Source organism: Aulonocara sp. 'chitande type north' Nkhata Bay, linkage group LG5 (assembly GCF_057382095.1).
Source record: "Aulonocara sp. 'chitande type north' Nkhata Bay isolate Kocher_YH1m ecotype deep benthic linkage group LG5, A_spYH_male_GT1.1, whole genome shotgun sequence".
Taxonomy (NCBI): Eukaryota; Metazoa; Chordata; class Actinopteri; order Cichliformes; family Cichlidae; genus Aulonocara; species Aulonocara sp. 'chitande type north' Nkhata Bay.
This window is the reverse complement of record NC_141348.1, coordinates 18,493,471-18,517,005: the sequence shown is the minus strand read 5'-3', so window position 1 is coordinate 18,517,005 and position 23,535 is coordinate 18,493,471. Positions and strand designations below refer to the sequence as shown.

General features: G+C 42.5%; 1 protein-coding gene across 2 annotated transcripts in view; it reads right to left on the bottom strand.

Moving 5' to 3' along the window:
* LOC147330202 (paxillin-like) overlaps nt 1–23,291 on the bottom strand; it is a 38,793-nt gene extending 15,502 nt beyond the window's left edge. The window contains exons 1-9 of one of the 2 annotated variants that reach the window (XM_086291819.1): nt 23,058–23,291; nt 5,570–5,751; nt 5,336–5,421; nt 4,989–5,125; nt 4,572–4,761; nt 4,260–4,404; nt 2,578–3,804; nt 1,401–1,670; nt 792–1,154 (exon numbers count right to left, since the gene is read on the bottom strand). In XM_086291819.1, the coding sequence (XP_086147945.1) occupies nt 792–1,154; nt 1,401–1,670; nt 2,578–3,804; nt 4,260–4,404; nt 4,572–4,761; nt 4,989–5,125; nt 5,336–5,421; nt 5,570–5,751; nt 23,058–23,262 (2,805 nt within the window). In that variant the 5' untranslated portion in view covers nt 23,263–23,291. The remainder of the gene's footprint in view (nt 1–791; nt 1,155–1,400; nt 1,671–2,577; nt 3,805–4,259; nt 4,405–4,571; nt 4,762–4,988; nt 5,126–5,335; nt 5,422–5,569; nt 5,752–23,057) is intronic. The other variant, XM_086291818.1, reaches the window with a different exon arrangement.
* Between the last annotated feature and the right edge of the window lie 244 nt (nt 23,292–23,535).

The following is a 23,535-nucleotide window of genomic DNA, read 5'->3' as shown; positions in this document are numbered from 1 at the left end:
AACAGGCCTCAAATATTAACATGTATGTGTAAATGTGTCTGGTGACTAATGCAAGCAAACACAGACCTTCTCAGGTGGTGTTGTCATTGGAGCGTCATGACTCCTACATTCCACTGAAGGAGAAAATAGCACCTATGCTGCATGCCCCCACCACCCACACCCACGGCCTCCATACATTTGATAAAATTAAACACAGCCTTTTCCTGGGTATTTCACCATGGTTGTGCTATTCTGCTAAAGCAGGTTCTAACAAAGTTTTTTTTTCCTAAAAGCATGATTGTATAAGAAATTCAGCTTCAACTGGTTGGTGTCTGACATAATGGGACATGTTGACTTAAGTCTTGTGAGACATGCTATAATTGTGACGGTAACTGTGCTGTCATGCGGCAGATTAGGTTTCAGTGGCACTGCAATCCTTCCATTCCTATGCATGGCAGGACTCTTAGTGTAACGGGAATATCAGGGAGTTACACTCTGCTTTCCTCTAAGCTCTTAAATTCTCCTCTCTAACACACTGTTCTTGGCGCCACTGGATGTCAGAATTAGAATGTGGGCTCAGTCCTTCTAGCCTGAATGTCAGCACCCCTGTGACTCGACTGCAGACAAAGCCTTCATGAGGTTACCTGTTTGACACCAAGGGCCAAAAACAGAACGAGTGTCTGGACAAATTCCTTAACGCCCATACATATCCAAGTAGCCAACAAACAAGCTCAAGTAAAACAATTCAAAGTGTGACAGAAAGTGGAAAGAATGAAGTTAGAGGAGGAAGATGGAAGAAAGGTGATCCGTGCCTGAATCGGTGGAAAGATGGGGTCGTACTCTGTCTGACAACCCACTGATACAAAGAGCTTGGCAGGCGGGGGTGGCGTGACCGGCTTGGGTGGAGGGCTAGGTGATGGAGGAGGTTGGACAGGGGGAGGTGTGGGCTCCCTGGGAGGAGGAGGAGGTGGGGGAGGAGGAGGAGGAAGAGGAGGAGGACTAGGTTCCTTGGGAGGTGGAGGGGTAGGTTCTCGAGGAGGAGGTGGGGTTGGAGGGGGAGGAGGTAGTGGCGGAGGAGTCTGCTTGATGGGGGGTGGCTTTTTGAGAACTGGGGGAGACAGTGGAGGGGGAAGGACTTTTCTCTGTGGGGCGGGTGATTCAGGAGGGATGATGATCTGGGAGGAAGAAGGAAACAAAGCAGCGAGGAAAGGAGAAGAAACATCAGACACAAAAAAGGAAAACTATATTGGCCCGAAAAGTGAAACTGTTTAAACTGTTTGCCAATAACAAGTAAAATTTTATGGTTAAGTTTGAAAAATGATAAATATCTAATATCTGCCAGTTAATTCTGTGATCAAAAGCCAAAAAGGCATAAACTACACCATCAGTGAGGCTTTTCGTCTCCACCTTCATCCTGCTACCTTATCCACAGATGGCTGAATCCCTTCCTCTCGTGTCCGCTGTGGGTTGGATGTAACAATGACTCCCTCCGTCAACCAGTCATCGGGCTGTTGTTTACGCCTGCGCTCCAACCGCCCGATCCCCAGTTTTCCCTGCAGCTCTTCAATAAGTCGATCTTGCGAGTTGCTTTTATTTATAATGATTGGTCCCATTTTACGTCTCAACATTCCCTCCCTGTACATTGGGTGCACGTTGGACGTCTCTTTGGTGCGGCGGATAACTGACTTGAGCTGGAGAGCAGACAACAAGTTGGTGTGGGAAGCTGGAATTGTGCCATACGCCGAAGGAAAAAAAAAAAATCAATCACAAGCAGGATGGGCTCAGAAGTGGATTTCTCACTCAAATGCAAAAACCCACACGCAGCGGCTGGGGTCAAAATGCTATGCAGTTTTTCTGTCAGGCATATTTAATTGATTTTGTTTGCAGAAGCCGAGCATCAGCCTCCTGCACAGGCTCATTCTTTAATATCAACATAAAACCTGCCGGAAATCCATGGCAAGGCACGCTCGATGGAAAACACCCGTCTATAACAAAATAAAATAAAACTCTGCACATGCCAAAGCAGGGCCAAAGATTAAACCAACAGAGCTCTAGTGTGCATTTTAAATTCATCTGCAAATGCAAAAAAGGGAAGGGAAAAGATATCCCTTTTACTGTGGAGTCTGGGTCTTTTCGTATTGGCCGTGTCAGTGATTAAAAGCTTGAACATGACATGTCAGGTGCTATGACTAACACAGCAATGTCAATGAAGCAAGTGGGGGCGTGCAGAGACATCTTTTCAGCAAAGCTTTCAACATCAGCCACAACTGATCTCCACACAGTGACTTCTCCCTCAAGCCATTCTGAAATTGCTATATGACACCACATGCATCACACCACAGAGACTGAGGAATTTCTCCTCATCTTGACATGTTTGTACTATTGCACAGCTCCTCGAGTACTTGTAGAGCTGCTTGCCCAAAATAAGCTTTTCAGCATTTTGCTTGAACAACCAATTAATACAACCCTGCTGCCATTACTTCCAGATATAATTTATATCTTAGCCACATGCCAATTAAAAGGGAGCCACAAAGTATTAAATCCTCTATAGCTTCATGCCAGCAGCTTATTTTGGAAGAGTCAAGCTGAGCCTCCTACTTGACCAGAAGCAGATAGACGGTCAACAGCAGAGGGCTGCTGTATGGGCAAGTCCAGCGTTGCATCTGGAGTCCCAGGGCAGGTGGAGGGGGTAAAGCACTCATCCATCCAGCTGGACTCAGTCATGGGTGTCAGGGTTCCCTCTAGGCTGAGATCTGGATAAAATCCATCTTCCTCCTCCCAAGATCTGTCTTCTTCCCCGGGCACAAAAGCAGTCGGTGGCTGGTTCTCACCCAGTCGAGTGGAGTCGGTTGATAAAAGTTTCTCTAAAGTATCATCCAAAAAAGGCTTCCGGCATGGCCACGTTAAACCCAGCACTTCGCCTCCCTGACTTTCTATAAGTGGTGCATAAAAGCCACTTGACGGCACAGTGGCGACCGAAACTGGAGACCCTGTGGGACTGCTGCTGCTTGGAAATGTGTATGTTTCCCCCCTAACTGGAGCAGGACTCTTAGGACAAGTATCTTTTGGGACTGTTTCAGGACTGGAGCTTTTAGATACAGCTGGAGAACTAGAGATATTAGGAATTGTTACAGGACTTGAAATCTTTGGACTTGAAAGTCTCGGAAGTGTTAATGGACTAGCTGACTTGGGCACTGTTTCCATGGTGGTTGGCACGGTAACTGGGCTATCCCTCTGTATTGCTGTTTGTGGACTGTGACTTACAGGAGCAGGACTGAGACTTTTAAGGACCAGGCTTTTACATTCAACATCAGGAGGACTGGGACTCTTGCCTTTAACAGTGGGACTCGGGCTTTTAGAGACTGTAACAGGACTTTTAGAAACAACCACGGGTTTGGAGCTCGTGGCAGCAGCACCTGGACTAGCATACTCTTTAGTTATTATATGAGTGGGGGTGTCAACTTCAGTTTCACTGGAGGTTTTTACAGTACTGGAAAAACTAAAGCTCTCAACATGTGAGATCTCAGAAGTGACAGTGCCATCATCAGCCTTCTGTTGGATCTGAGAGTACTGAAGGCTCTTAGATGATGCTATTACTACAGCAGAAAGAGGTGAAGATGCAAGAGCTGAACCACCATCTTCATCTATGTGGAGTTCCAGCGGGAGTGGTGTACAGGACGGAGCAGTGTAACTATTGGGTAGAGGAGTATCAGGGGAACCAATCTGAGGCGTTATAGGTGGGTTAGTTATTGGGTGGATAACCGGTGAACCAGCAACTAATAATGGGTCAACTGCATCTTGATTGACAGACACCTGAGAGCCAGACTAAATCAGGTGCAATTATGTGAAGGGTGCAATGTACATACAAAGACAAGACATACACAGTGGTAGAGAAAAGAGAAAGAGACCAGGAAAATAAAGAATGAGATGAGAGTGAAAGAGAAAGGACAGTAAAGAGCATCACAAAGCAAAACCTGGAAAGTTACTGTAATACAAAAAAAATTGTTGTTTCAACACGAATGAATGATGTCATCACAAATACTGACAACAAATTAAAAAAAAAAAAAAAAAACCTTGGTCACTGCAATGTTGAAGAAATGCAGCTCATAAAAATAAGACCTAAAAACAGGCAAATGCCAAAAAAACAAAACAAAACAACAACTTTCTATAATTAAGAGATGCAAAAACATCCAGTACAGCTAAATTCTAAACAGCCACACATACCAAAAATAACTGTCCTCAATCAAACCAAAGTCAACCCACTTCTGAACCACACTCACATTGCTTTGCACTTTGAAGTCAGACAGGGAGGCCATTAGCTCATCCAGCTCTCGTGTGGCAGAGGAGGCAGACATTCTGGCTTGTTGTTGTGACAGCGTTTCTTGTCCATCTGTTTGCTCATCTGACACCACCAACGGTGCGGGACTAGTGAGGAAAACACCACCGTCAACCAAAATGACTGGATTTTTAAAAAATAAATACAAATATAAACCACGTACAGTATAAAAGTGGTTCATGCCAGCATAAAATACATGGGCACAAACTTCTCAGTAGTACAAATCCAGTTTTTCTGTAACAATTTTTGGTCTTACTGTGGTGCTGGGACAGAGCTTTCCAATTCATTCAGAAGGCTCTCCACACTTGGTCGAACGTCCTCAATTCCTCGAGTGGGTCCACTACGTTTGGGCTTCTCCACCACAGTGGCTTTACCTGCAGTGGAGACTCCATTCTCCTGTACGTGGTGGACAATGCTGCTGCCAGGCAGCGGTGGAGCAGCTTCCTCTACGGCATAAAGAAAAAAAGAAAAAACATTAATGCATATCCTGCTAAAATGCATACATAGTGTGAAGTGCAAACACTGAAACAGTAACAGAATACAGTGGAAAGAATGACACCATTGTGTAATACCACAGAAACAGAAGTACCATAGTTAGACGGTGACATCGACATTCCTTCAGAGAAACATGAGGGAGCATTTCATAAACTGAAATGCTCCCTCATAATTGTACCTTCTGTGGCGAAGGCAGGGGTGCTTTGCTGCACAGCGTTGAGCTCCAACAGCAGGCGGTCCAGCTCAGACAGGTTGCTGCCCAGTGAGTTCATTGCACCAGCTGATGAGTCACTGCTCTTATGTTTATTAGGGAGACTGAACAGGGCAGAGACATGAAACAACATTTATCATCAACAACATCTTGTTTCAAGCTTAGCACCAAGTGGAAATGGTTATTTCTGATCAAATGTTTTTACTTATTAGTTTCTACTCAGAAACATATTCTAAAAAAATTTAGCTGTACTGAGTTTTTGTTGTTGGAAAGATGTCTCAAGAGCTTCGTTGAGACTTAACATGACCTCTAACCTGTACACGTGGTCCTCTCCACCAGTGGGTTGGCCTAGACTGCTGCTATCTCTAGACCAAGGACTTCTCTGTGCTGTGCCGACAGACTGAAATAAGGAAGTAAAATAACAATAGTGAATTTAGAGGATCAATGCAGCAACTAATTCACTTCTCATCCATGAGTTCATCAGGCAGCATTTGAAACGAAACAGTCTTTGGTTAATTCCCCAACATTTACAGCATGCATGCATTTACCTCTATTTCTTCTACTCCATTCAGAGCTTGGTCTGAGGGAGTAGGTGGGACTTGGGATGGAGAGCAGATGTCTTGCTGGGTCTGACCCCGCACAGGAAAAGAGTAGGCGGCCTCTTCAGACAGGAAAAGGGGGTGTTTCGAGATGTGGGATGTTGTGGACTCGAGGTCCGCCAACAAAGCATCTACATAAACAAAACAAAACAAAAAAAGCACAGATTGATTAGCATCTGGTTATGCCATATCCTATCTTGAATTTTAACTTTTGTCGTTCAATTATTTATGGTCTTGTACTTTGATGTATTAGGTATCCTTGAGAGCTTTAATAGCTGCCATTTTTAAAAAATGTATTACTAACCTCTAACACCATAGCTCTCATGACTGTCTATGGGAAAGAAAGAAATCAGAGCGTGCTATCACAAGATCTTTGAGCATTCAGCACAAAACCAATGTGATGGAACGGGGGGGGGGGGGGAAGTCAGCGACCGCCATCTATCCAACACTCCAATCTGCTAAAAGTCCAAAAGCATAAAACAAGGCCTATACCGATGTTGAGCGGACATGTTGGTGCACTTCTGAAAAGTTAGTACTTTCAATGAACTTCTAGTGAATAATATTCGACTCATGATATGCTGCTTGCATACACGAACACCAAGTAATTACTGCTTCTTTCGCAACCTGTCAAAACCCCCAAGAGCGCTGACATCAGAGGGAGTGGAGTTGTAAAAGTTGAATCATGCAGGCAGTCATGACCACTGCTGTCGTTACTTATTGACCCTCTCCTGCCTGCAATTGTGAAATGGTTTAAAGGGTTGCTGTCAAATCTGCACACAGGTATACACACGGACATATTTACCATCTAAACGCAGACAGGTCCCCCAGAGGAATGCAGGCCAAGAAAACAACTACTAATTAAGCAGTCCCAGCAAGTAGGTAGAAGGACATATAACATTAAAGGGGATTTAATGAAGAGCACAGGCTGTATTACTGAATACTCAGGCTTATTTTAGCATACTCACCCACCAGAGCAGGGTTTAGTTTCTCTTGCAGAATTTCACAAGTCCTAAAAAATAAGACCCTAAATTGAAGAACAAACTTGATCCAATAAGATGTGTTTTATGAATAAAGCAACTCGAAATAATTACAGTTTAAACACACTGTCAGGATACCAGTGTGTTACAGGTAAAGGCACAACTGCTGCCAATCTAAAGCAGTAAAACTAACAAAGTTAAAGTATATAACCAAAACTGTAATGATCAGCATTAAGTCTCATTCTGTATCGCTAAAACACTGACTAAAAATATTTAAAGAGCGCACAGCACTCTCTAACCTTCTATGACAAAGTCTGACATATAGCTAGGGAGTATTCAACATAGGTTAGCAAGCTTAACCACTTCCTAAAATTAAACACTGGGTCAGCAGTCAAACCCATAGCTAAAGTAACCAGCACATGAGACATACCTCTGAGAAAGGCAAAGACAGTACACACAAGGAAGTGAAGAGGCACAAATGCAGAGACGAAAAGAATCAGAGGAGGAAGAGGGCAACCTAAACACAACGTTTGCCAGGCAGGAACTGCCTTTCTTAACTCTACCATCAGTGCAGCAGAACGAGAGACGAGGAGGGGGAGAGGATCACCGAGAGAGGGGAAGGAGGGGTTAAAAATAATGCCGGGGGGTAAGGTTCACCCCTTCATTGCTATGCCAGCTCCAACTAGCTGCCTGAAAGCTTAAGTAAGAAAGCTTAAGTAAGTAGAAACACTACTCACACAGATCACGACAATCCTCTGAAAAAGTGTCCAGGGTCTGAGCAACTGAACGAGTGCACAATGTGGTGAACTGAGGAAAGTTGAAAGCAATCGGAGCTCTTATCAACACAGACATGCCCAACTATGGGAGTGGTATCACAAAGGTATATAAGGGGCTGTAATCAGCCCCTCCTTCACACTGGTAGCGTAAGCTCTGCTCAGGTTACTCATGACTCATGACTACTTTTTAATGCTGCATGTTGCATTATATTTAGTCCTTTAATTATAATCGTAAATATACAAGTGTGTTTTCTTGCCACAGTTTAGGTGGAGACTAACTCATGCTGGGTATACCGAAGTACCACGAAGTACCATGAGTACAGTGGTAATTCGGTCTGCAAGGTTTCCCAGACAGAGAGGAGACACAGCAGAAACTGAGCCAGAGCAATACCAGATCCACTTGGAGCACCTTAGCGCTACCGTGATAAACACGATTAACGTGGTTAAAATGCCAGTTGACAGGGTTTCACAGCAGAGTCTCCTCTCTGGACACAGAAGCCCGGATACATTCCACAGAGTTTCATTATGGACACAGCAGCACACTGTTTACACTACTGCAGCCAGCTCTGAGTGCACCTTCATCTCTTACTTGGTAGCAGCAAACAAGCACACCCATAAAAGCAAAGAGGCAGAAACAACACATCTGTCACTTTAAAGTAAATACCAAGTATGGTGTGTGATAAAACCTTCCATTGAAAGATGGCTAGAAGCAGCGGCAGGGCCAGCACACACACACACAGGTGTACCTAACACTCAACAGTGCGGCTCGACTTCTGGTCCACAAGAAGGCAAAGTCAGGAGGACTGTGAGCTTGCTTGCTTAAATGAAGTTGACACTTCTTCCTTACAACTTTTCTTACACCAGAGCTGATTTTAACAGTGTGACATAACGCACAACACGCAAGGAAACTGCGGCAGAGATGCACTGTTAGGAAACAGTCCACTAGATCCTTTGCATTTAGCAAGCAGTGAGTTTGATCATGTAATGTGATGCTCATAGATAGGTCTAAAGTTTGTAGTTGTAATTAAACATCTGAAAATTTGTAAAACAAATCTACACAAAATTGTTTTCTGTATGGGCTTAAAGTGTCCAATCAGAGAGCAGCTGGTTCCATTTCCTGAAAAGTGTAGTGCGTTTTCAAAATCCTCTGGTTGCTGAAGGCCCTATGCAACAGTGCGTTTTGTAAATCTACTTCTCCTTTTGGGACCTGCAGCAGCAATTAGGCCAGAAACATAACTGGTAAAGCGACCATCACTATCTCTCTTCTGATTGGACCGTTACAATGTATCTCAAGATCAAGGAAATCCAATCAGATCAGAGGGTCAGATTTTATACTGGGAGCTTTGATCTGTGTCGATCTACATGGAGTTTTGTGCTTCGTATCTGTATACAAGATCACAAAAGCACATCTTTCTCCACTCCACAGTCTACAAAATACCACCACAATTACGTCACCCAGTGTTTAGTGGCTGTCACCATCTTGGTGTTTTAAAACCCTCACACGTGAGGGACTTAAAAAGCGAGGGACACTGCACTTTTATGTGGGGTCGTGACTTTTCAATCACCAGGTAGGCTCATAGCTGGCTTCATCCTCAGAGAGCCATAATTTCCGAACCGAACGCCACGCTGTATTCAATCAAATCTGAAACCGGCGATTTTAAGCATAAATTCACGTGGAAGTTTTTAAAATAAAAAACAGCAGTAGGATAATTTCCCAAAAGACCTATTTTTTTTTTTAGAGGTCCGGTTTCGGAAGTGAACCTCCCATCCACTTTCTCCACTGCCATTTCATCAGATCCTTATATAAAGAGTTTAAAGCCTTGAACCGAACCAAGCCAAGAAGCTACACACAAAGATTTGATCTGCATCACAAAAAAACAGAACATGGAAAAGCCAAAGGTATAAGATTGTTCACTTTTAACAGTGAAGTAACTACTCATGGGTTTTCAAGTGACCTGACATTTTGTGGTTTAAACGCTTCCATAGTAACAACGGTCTCCATCCATCAGTCTTTGAGGATTGTGGGAAGAATAATTTCTTTTCCATGACATCGTGAATAACACAGGATTTTATTAAAACAAGGTTGATATCATACCATCATTTTAGCGTCACAGCTCGTTGAAAGTCTACTCTCAATGCCTACAGCATTATGGCTCATAATCAAAATCCCTATGGAGAATATGAATGGGATTTTTACTTTAAGATTCCCATTGCGGAGCGCCATACAACTATTTTTTATCTGAGTTTTTGGCAACCACAGGGCTCGCCCCTGCTGAAGTTGGGTCCCATCTTTTATACACAGATCAACTTTTGTTTTTGTATTGTGATGAATAATGAATTTTTCCATGTACATTTAGCTTACAAAACATCATTTATGAACAGCACTTTACTTTAGTCCAACATTTTTTACCCTAATTTGAGCCACACTACACCACACCACATAACTATGTAAAGCATTCAGAAGAACAACCTAAAAAAATCTGATGAGAATAAATCAGAACTAACGCAAATCACAGCAGAACATAATTTAGGTTTCATCAGATACTTTTTTGAAATACTGCATAAATAAATGGTACAAATATCTGCAGGGCTCATATCTGTTACTGATGTCAGAACAAAGTTTTACTACAGCTGGTGGAGACTTCAGTGAACACATGTTAGTCCAGATGGTTTACACAAGAGATGTTAATCAACTTAGCTCTCAAGCTGAACTAGATTTAACCCTGCATCTGCTTCTCTAAAATACAGTTACTGCTAAAACATGAACCTCCAGGCTACAGATACGCATACTCTGTTTGGCACTGCCTTACACCAGAATACTGACTTCAAATACAAGAGAGAGGCTTTACCAAAATAAGGCACGCTAATTGAAATCAACAGCTCATTTCCCACGGCAATGTCATTAGCGCGCAGTCCTAATGAACAGAATATAATTTAGCTAAGTTTTAGGGCTGTGTTTGTTTAGTAAATGCAGCATGTTAGACGTGCTCTGACCCATCCACAAACTACACAAGCACACTGAGGTGTGTCAGCTTCCTCTGCCAAGAGAACATACCGTGACACAGACTCCAGTGCAAAACACACACAAGGTCTCCAAAGGCCAAAAATGAAAAGAGGAATAAAATAAAGAACACATAAAAACCTGTGCTAAATATCTACTGAAACATGGTTTCATGTCTTCTACTGAAAGGTGAAGGTGAGCTTGTTTTTGTATTTTGTTAGTGAGCGCAGGTTAATTCCCCGGAGTTCTTGGGAAGAAGGAGGTTTTATAAGGGGGACAAATCTGCTTTTCAGCACCTGGAGAAAAAACAGGCTGCACGTAGAGCTAACAGCCTGAATACATCAATTAAACTCAGTCATCCCTCTTAATTTGCAGCTAATGAACACAGAAAAACACCAGCATTCAGTCGGTTTCTGCGTGCACGACACTGAATGTGACACGGCTCAAACAATGAGGAATGGTGGTAGGAGTGTCGAGAGAGAGAGGAGTGAAACTGGGAAGTGTGTGTGAGTGTGGCATGCAGCAGGCAATCCTCAGAGGCTAAAATGTGGGTTGACGCAGATTAAGGAGACTCCCTTCCTCCCAGATGAATGGTGTGCATTTTAATTACACGAAGACAGTTTCACATGGGGCTCATTATAGGAAAGAGAAAGAGAAAGATAAAAGGGGGACTAGGAAAACTTGAGTGGAAAGAAGAAGAGATGAAAAAGACAGGAAAATGAGGAATGAAGGGAGAGGTTAGGGAGGGTTTGAGAAGGAAACAATTTCAAGACTCAACTATGTCGACAGCACGTAAGTCACTACTTTTCACAGTCAAACTCAACATAAAACACATAAAATATGAACAGAATCCAATTAGACAAACAGGAAGACTCGTGCTCCTGAATGTCAACAAAGGCAAGTCTCCATTATCCCTGACAGGATGTCCTGTCTGTTTGACCCTGCACTCACTGCATGAGCTTCTATAAGTGCTGACCGCTGCTTGGAATGAATCAATGCTGTTCACTATTCAACACATCTACTCCTGTTTATTTAACCCAGCTGGTAGCAGTTCATTTCAACGCAACAGCGCAGTACATTTATCAGCCTGCAGGGGATGATGTTGAGCTACGTGCAAGTGCCAAGCTCAAGCTTTTTCCCCCCCCTTCCCTTCTCAGGGCTGGTATACAGAAAAGTCTTTATCTGCTAGGTTCATAAATGCCAAGACATTTACTGAGATATGAGCTGACACCAAAGTGAAACTACAAGGAAAATTTAAGCGGCAAGATCCTGGCTGTGCAGCGAGTTTACCCATGTTCTCTGCCCTTTCTACATCTTTCTATCCTCATTCTTTTCATTTCTTTACTGTGCATCTGTCATTGTGCAAGGTGCACGCCGGCTGATACAAATTTCTTGCGTGCCACAGCTCGTCTTCCATGTGAGAGAAAAAGAGGGAGAGGCGGAGAAAAATGCGAGGTGCATGCCAGCTTAACGAGACAGTGCGATAGGACAGAAAAGTAGGGACTGAAGGCAAGAAAGAAAAGGTAAAAAGTCAGACTTTTGGATTAAGATCCGCTTTGAGGGAGGAAAAAAACAGCAAAGCTTCAAAATGCAATAAAATGTGTGGAACAATCTTAGTATTCTGCTGTTCTGAGACTCATGTGGTGACACGAAGCCTTTCATGTGCCGTTCAGACAGGACTAGCCTTTCAATGTGACACAACCTGACACACCATCACATGAAATGATGAATCCTTCTCTTTGCTTGTACCAGAAGAGGAAGAAAAAACATGCGCCGTACAGCCCTCCGGGCTCGTGTTAGATAGCAGAAGGCCTGTGCCTGCGTTCATTTGGAGCGCTTCGACGGCTACGTGAGCACAAAATTGAATCACGCAGGAGACTAACGCACACACGGGTGCAACAGTGGACGGCGACACTGAACGCAGGTGCCTTTCAGCATGGCTGACTACACATACCGGAGAGACACACTGAGGCATCTAGGCACGCTATAAATACTTTCCTGCTGACCCTGACCTGTGGGAGAGGAGACACGAAGCAGATGATGGATGACCACGATGGTCAAAGCAATAGTCATGCGTTACAGACCACCCAGCAAGTTCTGCACTTGTACATCTGCTCTAACATGTATGCACTTGTACTCTATAGAAAAAGAAATATGATGTCATTTCTTTGATCTGAATGTTCTCAGAGTAACGCTCAAAATAAAACTTTCTTGTTAATGACCACAGAGTGTATGACCACCAAAACCAAACCTTACAATGTCCTAGCTGCTGCAGGAAGGGTACACCCTGGATAGGTCACCAATCTTGACAGATCATCATCATCAGGTGTGCTGAGTGAGAGCTGAATTTGACTGTGAAAGCAAAGGCCACCACAGCCCTGAAGAATACCTTTTATTATCTACTTTACTTTTACTGGTGGTATCAGCGGAATATATTGTAGCGGCAAATTAGACTTCAAACAAGCGACTGAGACCACAAACTTATTAAGAAAGTGTTTTAATGAGGTCATATAACAATTAACAGTACTGTAATTTTCTCATTCTCACATGCAAGTCATTTTCTTTTGGCAAACTCACCTGTCACCTCCTGCAGACCATTAGAATCAATGCAGTTTCATATTTTACTACACAGTAACTCTAAGATCAATTAAGTGCTACAGATGCTATTTTATGCAGACAGAATGCAGCTGCTTACACAGCAACATGCACTCCAGTGTGAGAGAGTACATCGATGCATGCAAAGCGAGCACACACAAAACATAACACAAAGCAGGAGAAGATCAACATCAAGTATTTTAATATTAACATAGCAATAACATTAAATAATCTAATGACTAAGGAATTTATCATTAGATGTAGTTCTAGTTGTGTTTCTGCCTTGTGCCCAGTATTTTCTTTCTACATCTAAATGACAAATGCAAAAACAAGTAAACAGACATCTTTTACAGTTTATCTTTAGATTTCTTTTTTAAAAGAATCAACCTTTTTAGTGCCTTTAAGTCTAATCCTGCAAGGCTATCACTTTGTTTATTTTAACAATGGACAAAATGACTAAGACTCTTCCGGTTCCTTCAGCTCTATAAAGCCTTGTGGGAGGTTTTGGCCTCTTTTTAACAGTCATAAGTGCCAAAATTACCACCAGACAGGATGATCTCATGTTGCAACTTGCAATTTGCATGGTGGAAATTTCATAAAAAGCAGAACCCCAGGGCATAACTTCACTGTTTTGGTTCAATCTCTCTGCTCTCATTTCACAATTTTCTGCCCCAGCGGGCAGCTAATTTTCTGCAAAACACTATGACAAACCCACTATACACAAACCTCCCCAGCAACTAACAGCAGAGCTTCAAAGACACTGAATGTTTGCTGAGCAAATTAAAGCATTTAACACAGGAGGAGGTAATATTTCCCAGGATTTAATGACCAAAAAAGGAAAAAAAAAAAAAAAGCTAATAGAAGAGCCAATATTAAACTCACTCCACCAGTTACTAATAAAAATAAATGCAAACTTTGATCCTGCTGGGTATCAAATTGATAACTATTCACCAAATAAACTTCAAAGCTCATAATGATTCTCTTTCTGTGTTACATGCATACTCCTTTGTCTGAGAAAGAGGCGATTAGTCTACTGTGACTTGAGGCGAGAGGAAAAGTTAGGTCAGCTATTTGATTTAAAAAAACAAAAAAACAAAAAAACACTTCTAACACTGATCACACGTTTGTTCTGAGAAAGGTTGAACCACATCATGCTAACTGCTGAACTACTACGACACCTCATCTCTGTCAAGTTCCACGGAGGAAGTACCACTTCAAAGTGTCAAACCAGCGTCCCGACGCCTCCGCCACTGCAAGTTCATCCAATAAAACCCAACCGACACAAAAACTGTGCCATATCTTAACTTTTATAACATATTTATAGCATTTATATCCAGGTGGCTCCTTGGTAAGATCTCTGGGAGCTTTTCATCCAAGAAAGCAAGTCCATTAGTGATATTATTTCAGCTTTGCTTTTACACGATTACACATTTGTCCTCTTGCCTCACAACAGTCACAGTGAAAGCAGCAAAAAAGTGGACATCAGACTTTGGATCTTAACTATTAGTTATTATTTTTTATATTTTCTTTTCACTCTGCACGGCGGGAACGTGACAGAGATCGCTGAGATGCTTTTAAAAAAAAAGTCACAATTCACATTTCAGTACGATCGTTATTATTAATATCACACTGAGACATTTGTTGTTATTAATAGTTCCGCTTCTTCTTCTCTCTGCCGCTTATTTACATGTCGGCTGCTGCTTGGTTTACTTGGCTTCTGCTGTTTTTGTTGCTCTCTTGCTCTCCTGTTATCAACTAAATGGAATTATTACATTTAAAGGGAAGAGGAAGGTAATGAAAGCAGCAATTTTAATGTTCAAATAATATACATGGGACTAACGAGGAGAGTATCTGCAATTGAAACAAAACCAGGGAAAAGATACAACATGTCCTCTTACCATACTATACGACCTTTATTTAAACCAGGGTTCACAAAGTGCTGTACATATACAAATAGCATAAACTAAAACTAAAATCATAATAAAAAACCCCTCTTGCTTTTTCTCACTTCCATCCTATTCTCACTCAAAACCCCCGTTAACTCAAAGGTTTTTAAAGAAAGGCTGAGGCAGTTTGGGGTTTAACCGATGCCCAGTCTGGTTGTTTTGAGAGACTGTGTGCATGTGAATGAAGTGAAAGCCGCTTGAAATTACTTCAGCAGTACCATGCGGGAGAGCAGGGTGGGGTCGTCTACTAAAAGAGACGATCATTTTCACTGTTATACTGAATGGATGACTCTCCACTGAAAGTAAGAGCAAAAATACACTGCAGAGCCACGAGCAAAAGAAGCGCTTCCTGAATATCTGCATAAAGCCATGCTGAGGTTTTATAATTATAACAGGAAGTATGCACTGGACTACAAAGAAGTCTCTGCTGTGATGACGTTTCCCCATTAACCCAAACCTTTTTCAGCCCTACCACCAAACAGAGAATGCTAGTGTTTGCTGTCAGCCGCTGAATCTACTGATTTAGGGAGTAATTGAGGGCAAACTACAGGTTACCGATCTAGAGAGAAGCAGAAGTGCCACACTGTCTGTAGATTTTGTGCATTATCCCTGACCCAATTCTATATATACAATATATGCATGTGTGCGTGCAAAACTGCACTTTACTGTTAAGATGTTCCTTCTTTAGATAAATGTAAAAATACAAACTACAGTATAGACCAGTGAGTTATATGGCTTCGGTTTCTGATACAACAGTAACTATAAAACACAAATACCAGCTATTTTCTTTGTTATAGTTCAAATGAAGCGAATAAAACTGCAGATAATCGTTACAGGGTAGAATTAATACAAATCTGGCTTAAGAACTGACGTACTTTAATCTTCATGCATCATGCATAATATCATATCATAGAAATTGAGAAATCTCCAGAGAAAGCGTGTAAGTAGATAAGAGGAGATTTCTTAATAAACTACAATCTCAAGCTGAAAATGATTCTCAGTTTTTATGTTACTTTGCAAAGCTTGCTATGCAAAATAAAATAAAAAAAGATGGGCAATTTTCTCCTTTTATTAATCAGCTCGTTCGGGTTTGTCTTTTCCTGGGCTGAAGTAGGTCATAGCACCAGAAAAAAAAGCAGCTCTTTGTCCCCTCCGGCAAGACAAGGACAGAAGGAAAGGGGATGAAGAGGAGGGTTAGCGAGGTCTGCAAAGTGGGCCAGATCATTTCACTGGAAAACAATCAACTCCATCCAAGTGCCAGAAGCCACTTATAATTGTGTATTCTCATGTTAATACTACACCCGTATAAACCTGAGGAGCACTAATCCTCACATGAGTGTTGCCATTAACATTAATGGGAGCTGATCGGAGTGTCCGCACTGACCCTTTTAACCAAGCCAGATGTTGATTGTAAACAGAGCTAATGCTCAGTCCAGCTGAGACGCTCGCGCACACAAACACTTTTGCACACACTCATTTTTCCTCCACTCTCCCAACTTCCCAATTTCATCAAAAGCTTTCATTGTGGTAGCTCTATACCCCAAAGTAGGGCAGCACCGGCAGCGCGTTAATGACTATTTAAACCTGTGCCAAGGGCAGAGGAAACCTGCTAGGCACAAACACATTTCCTAATAACGCAGTGATGTCTTATCTCAGCCTGCAGCCACATCAACGTGCCACCTCTATGAAAAATGACATTTAGGAAGCAATTAGGGGAGAGGCTTAAAAGCATCTGAAAGGCCATGTGATATTCACGGGAGCTGGAGAGGCTTTAAATGGAAGCACTGGGCCACTTTTTTAACGCCAGTATAGTTACAAAAACATGGTGCTTCCTCTTACCGCGACCAAACAAAATTTCACAATTACCATCGTCTATGCAAAACTGTTACACCAGCTGTTCCCCGGCTCGCATCAAAGGAGCCGTAGCATCGCATCAACTGAGCTGTCAGTCACTGATGGACTGGCAGGGATGAGAGTCTTGCAGCAAAGTCAGCAGGGAGCATAACTCATCAGAGCTTAGCAGGGATGAGGAAGGCTGACAATGGCTTCTAGTGTATACACAAATAATGGAAACATCAGAAAAAAAGCAACAAAGACAAGAACTCGAGCAAGGAAGTCATTCGGAGAGTCAATATGGAACAAGATGTGGCAGCTTCATCATTTAGAATGACCAAAACTACAACCCACCAGGATGTCAGTCAACAGTATAGAATCATGGCTACAAGCTGAATGTGAAGCTGCCCAATAAAAAAAGTGCAGAAAAATCAGCTGACCAAAAAAAATAAAATAAAATAGTGCACATTGTGGTAACAACAGTCTGGCTTGTGGTTAGACTATAGCTCCAGAAATACTAAAGATGGAGAGGTTTCGCTTGTATCTTGTGACTCTAAATATGTTTTTTTGTTTTTAACTTGAGGGCTTTTTCTATAGTAGCTGCTTGAGTATCGGTCTGGCAGGCTGCTGTTACCGTGTGCTGAGACCATAAGAGATAACGCGACGGCTGCTGCTGCTTAGTCAGCTTCCTATTCAGAGATGTGTGTCCACACCAACGCTCTGTGATCAGTAGCGTGAATAAGTTCTGTTTTCAGTGCATATAAGTGAGTGTGTGTGTGTAAGTGCACCATATGTTTCAAAGCCCTGCAGAATCGTTATTTTTAAAAGTCAAAGAGATGGACAAACCGAGGAGGAGGTGAGCTATTCTCTCTAGCCTTTAGCTGCCACACTGAATGTCTGACTTGCATGCATGTGTCACTAGAGACTTATCATCGAGCGTGGGCAAGAGTCCCTACAGACAAGTGGTTGCAGGGGTTTTTCTGTGGTCTACTGGAAAAAAAAAAAAAACCCAGAGGATTTTGAATAATGTGAACTTTCAAGCTTAGTCACATTTTTACACTTCACAGTACTCAGTACTGATTTAGAGCTGCACCTCAGCACAGCAATGAGCAACCATAATCAAAAACAGTAACAGAAGCAGACAAAGCTACACTGCAACTTTCCTCTTAAACTCAAAAAGTACTGAACTCACTATTTCAAATAACGCAACTTAGTGTCATCTTCTGCAGAAATCTCAATTCCTGGTAAATAACTTTCAAATTATTTTTTAAGCTGCAATGCAACATCGATGAGCAAAAAAAAAGGAAGAGCAACAACACCTTTGCCCAATAGGAAATAAATATATTGTGTCCTTGTAAAGATAATGAAGGTTTTCTTCAACAGTAAAGATAATCTGTCTTCTTTTTCTTTAAGGGATGTCAAGCATAAGGCTAAGGGGGCAGAATCAGCCCGACAAAGAGAACGCGCAAAGAAAATGTGAAATAAATCTGAGGCTTTTAGCTGTATTTCCACAAGTTTTACAGCTTTTCCTACTGATAAAGACCTCCTCCATGACCATTCACTACACCAAAGCCATCAAGTAATCAATAAACCATTAAATGAAAAAAAAGGTCCCGTTTTGCCACTATCCACTATAAAAATGTATTATTTCTTCATCATGTAGAAACAGTGAGATGTATAACTAAACTTTTTTTTATATATTAATATAAAAAATATCTCAGGGAATTAATGTGTGATTAAACTTCTCTCCAAGTGCGCTGTACATCGGCTACAACAAAAAAAAAATCAGTGTGACATCGCTGCTTTAAGCCTAATAACTGAATACTTAGTTACATAAAATAATTGAATATGTTTCCATGTTTTGTTTTTTGTTTTGTTTTTACAAGTAATTGTAAATCTACATATTCTGTATCTGAATATGGTACACTTGGGAAGAGTAATTTGGCGGTCACAACGTAGACTTCCTGCCTTGCTTTCGACAGCATCAGGCTCACCCTGGCCTGAAGTCTGTCACACAGTGAAACATCTCCTCTCTTGGTGGCTGTCCTTTCCAAAATCATGGCTAGTCCAAAGATCACAAAATTTGCCTCCCGACACCTCAGAAAGATCCCCCGTTGACATATGTAGCTGTAACTGTCACACTATTCGTTCAAAGAATCTTAATAACACATCAAAGTCAGGTCATTACGTTAGCATGAAATTCAGGTATGTACTTCCATCTATTTGCAAATTCATCTCGTTTGCTTCCCCTTACACCATCTATTGACGTATAATTGCAAAATAATTTCTTAGGTCAGACTGCACAAGATTATGCAAAAAACTACCGGGCAGGTTTCGTGATATTTCCTTCAACTGCTTTGTTGATGGCAGACAACATTAACGGCCTTCTAGCTAAATCTGGAATTAGAAATAGAACAATTGCTGGAAACGAGTGAGTGCAAAAAAGAGAAGGGGAAAGTTTCTAGCTCGTTTTGCGTCGCTGACAGAATAAAAAAGTATCGCTCAGGCACACATGACATCTGTGTCGCAGTGTAACACAGAACATGCGGGGAAAAAAATGACAGATGTTCACGTGAGCGGCGTCTGATGTTTCCTTTGGTCTACAAACAATAAGCCAACCTAAATTTAGACTCTGCTGGGTATCTAGGCTACATCACATCTCATTTGGACTTTGTAAAAGAACTGCTTTGCCCACGCCCACTAGGTGAGTGACATTTCCAACACTGCAGCTGCTGCGCCGCCAGTGCTCTGAGGAATCGTTCCACTTGAAGTGATGCCGAGAAAGTGACAGCGAAACGTATTAATCTGAGTGAGAGACAAACGCAGCGGTTACTGTATTTGCAGACATAAAAAGGAAATACTGAAAGGTGCTGCGCATTAGTCAGTAAAAGGGAAGTTAACTTTTTAGGCTGTTTGACATTCATGTCGTGTTGTTGCAGGCCCAGGGCAGTGAAGCACGGAGCAACGCTCTGCAGCACTGATAGCTGAGGAGGGGAGGTCAATGAAAGTTTGCCTCAGAACATGCCACAGCACCTAGACCACAAGGACTGCACAAACAAAAGGAGATGCAAATAACACAATTACACGTCTTGCATAAGAAAAACAAAGGAGGGGGAGGAACAAAAAAAAGCTGATAATTGCAAGCGATCAAGCTTTGCGATCTGCTTTGAGCCAAATAACCTCCTCTCTTGCAAACTCAGCCAGCTTAAAACTGTCAATAGATTGGAGCCTGCAGTTTCCCATGTGGCTCACCACAGGAATGGTGGGGAGTAGGAAGAGAGAGGGTGGGGCAGTGCAGCGTTTTTAAAGAGGATAAATTTTGGCTGAGGCCCAAACCCTGCATGTGGGCCTGATTCACCCTGACATCCAGCCTGAGATCAGCAGTGCTCTGCTCTCGCGGACGCTGCGGAAGGAACACAGTGATATAACAAAAGCCCTGGGTGTGAACATGTGTGGATCACAGGAAAAAATGACTTAGGAGTAAAGACAAGCCAGTTAATTGACAGGAAAAAAAATGAATGAAAGTGAGAAAAACAGGGCAGAGAGAGATGAGAGCAGGATGGTGAAAGGTTTCCTGGTGCTCCTGCTGGCTCAGCTCTTGAAGACGGACTCTCCTCGGGCTAAAAATACACCTAGACTTCGTTGTCCTCTTTGAGTTGTGTACTAGACAGACTGGCTCACTCAAACTCCACCGGTGGTGCTTCTTTATATCCCCTACTGCTTCTAAAGCCATTTTAAACCTTCAGCGCATCCAATTTTCATAAGCAGGTGGAGGTAAAGTTTCCTGCTGTAGCTCCATAGCTCCAGCGTGATAACAGAGATCTATCAATCGCACGGGGAGGATCTGGTGTCAACGTTTCGCTACGTATGTGTGCAACAGTTTTTACATATCTGTGCTAAAATGATGACAGAATTTACAGCCCTGTGACATGGTAATTACCCTTGGCTGGATTTTTTTACATAGCTACTTTAAGGAAAGCCCTTCGCCCGTGTAAGCTGAGAATGTATCCATAAACGCTGACTGGATATAGAGTGACTTCTTGGTACACTCCCACTACCAACGCATAAAGCAGAGATCTGGGTTTTGGCCCGAAAGGGTTACATCCAGGTGAAAACAGAAAAAAAAGGAACACCATTGTTTCATTCCTTTTTTGATATTTTATACATGCAGAACCTGAAAGATGAAGCCGTGCCTGTAACATTCTTCCCAGCAAGTCCACCTGCAGCTCTCGGAGGGTGCTAATCCCCTTTGGATGGCTTTTGCAAGGCATTCATCATCTTTGACTTCACAAAAACACACTGGTTGTGTTTTTTATAGCAACCAATGAACCTGACTCCTATGCATTTCGTGGATGTCCTGCTAAACTTAACCATGCAGTCACCGGGGAAAAACTAACAAGAAACTGCTGATCCCGATAGCCATGTGCAAGCCTCGTTACTTCTATTTAGTATTTAATTACACTGGATGCTTTTATCTCCCTGGAGATAAATCGCAGTTCCCAAAAAAGTTGGGATGCTGTGTAAAATGTAAATAAAAACAGAATGCAATGACTTGAAAATCTCATAAGCCTCTAATTTAATCACTGTAGAACATAGAAAACATATAGTTTAAATTGAGAAAATCTTACATTAAAAAAAAATGAATAAATAAAGGTCATTCTGAAATTGATGGCAGCAACACATTTAAAAAAAAATCTGGGACAGGATCATGTTTACCACCGTTTAGCATCCCATCTTTTTTTAACAACGATCTGTAAACATCTGGGAACAGAGGAGAGCAGCTGCTGAACGTTTGTGAGAGGATTGTTGTCCCATTCTTGTCTGATATAAGCTGCTCAACAGTCCTGTATCCAAATGTTTTCAGCTGGTGAAAGGTCGGAACTGCAGGCAGGCCATGTGGTTGTAATTGATCCAGTATGCTGTTCACCATTGTCTTGCTAAAATACATAAAGCCTTCCCTAAAAAAGACGTCACCTTGATGGGAGCATGTGTTGCTTTAAAATCTGTATATCCCTTTCAGCATGGATGGTGCTTTTCCAGATGTGCAAAGTGTCAATTCCACGCGCACAGATGCAGGCTTTTGAACTGAGCGTTGGTAAGAAGCTGGATGGTCTCCCTTATATTTTCCTAAAACAATTTAAAACTTCAAATCGTGTGACCACAGAACAGCTTTCTACTTTGCCTCAGCCCATTTTAAACTGCAGCGTTTCTGGATCATGTTCACGTTTGGCTCCTTCTTTGCACGATAGATCTTTAACCTGCATTTGCAGATAGCATGACAAACCGTGTTCACAGACAATGATTTCTGGAAGAATTCCCAATTTTTGGCCTTGTCCCCTTGCACACAGAGATTTCTACAGATTCCCTCCAGATTTGTAAACCCCGGCCCATCAGAGAAACTCTACCTCTCTAAAATGTTTTTCTATAAGCAATCATCTGACCTGCTGCCACTTAAAATGTTCTTAAACTGTTCCTTTATGTACCTCTTACTTTCCCAGCCTCTTGCTGCTTCTTCCAGTTTTGTAAATGCACGGTTGTAAGCTTGTCAATCTAAAGTAAGTTGAGGATTGACTGGCTCATAGTGAGAATGTTAAACTACTAAAGCAAGAGAACCTAGACCCCCCCCCCACCCCCACCGGCAGAAGCAACACGGGTCTCTTGGATTCGTCTGCGCGTGCTTGGCAACAATCAGCTGAATCCAACTGATCAAACAAACTGTGTTACTCTGTCAATGATCGCGTGTCACCAGAGTCTGCACTAATGGGACTGTTTCTCTCCCACCTGCTGCGGCACTTATATAATCCTGACACCCAGCAGGAGGGGCTGCATAGGTCAGTGTACCAGTGTGTAAAAAAAAAAAAGCCAAAGGGGCCGCGGTTTGATTCACGCATTCATCCCAGGTGTGCGCATGAAAAAGTTCCGGCAGTCCTGCACTACTCCGTCACCCATTGTTGAGGAGGACCGTGCAAACGTACCGTCCAGCGGACTATCTTCACGTTACCAGCTAATAAGACGACTGTTACATTCATTATCGTAGTAACGAGATGCCTCCCCGTGCCAGCAGCACGCGAGGCCCTTTTGTGCATTTAACCCCGCACTTGCTCGCAGCAGAACCTGGATAACTCAGCCCACCTGGCAACGGGGAACACTTGCGACTTAAACAAGCCAACTACATCTACTGACCACCTGCGGAAAAAGCCCCCCTCCTCTTCGTCGTCGGGCTGGTCAGCCCTCCAGCGCTAGCATTGTGTGTTTACGCTAAAAGCACACACTCTGCTTTAATGTTGCCTCCGCGGCGAACGAACTTACCTAAATCATCCATGTTGGCCGGAAATGGTTCCAGTGCCGAGAACCGGATCGGTCCTCGTCTCCGACGATCGCAGCTGGACTGGAAGCCTCTAAATCGCCAAATCCCCGCTCTTACTGGACGCAGGGAAGTTTTCAAGTCCCCCTCCTGCTGCTGCTGCTCCTGCTCCAGTCGACGCGTCTTAAACACACTCACAGACACACACATACCCAGCTGCCCCCAGCAGTCCACATCCAGCCAGCCCACCCCCCCAGCCTACAAGCCACAACACGCAGGGACCAGCGACATCTAGCGGCGGAGAGTGGTGTTGAAGGGACGCTACAGTAAAACTATATGGGACCCTAATAAGTCATATTGTTCCAGAGTTTCAATACTTTATGTAGTATAAAGGTATTAGATTTTATACATTCATAGAAGATTTAAATGTAGCTTTTTACATTTCTTTTGTTATTAATGTATTTTTTTATGTCAGCTAAATTT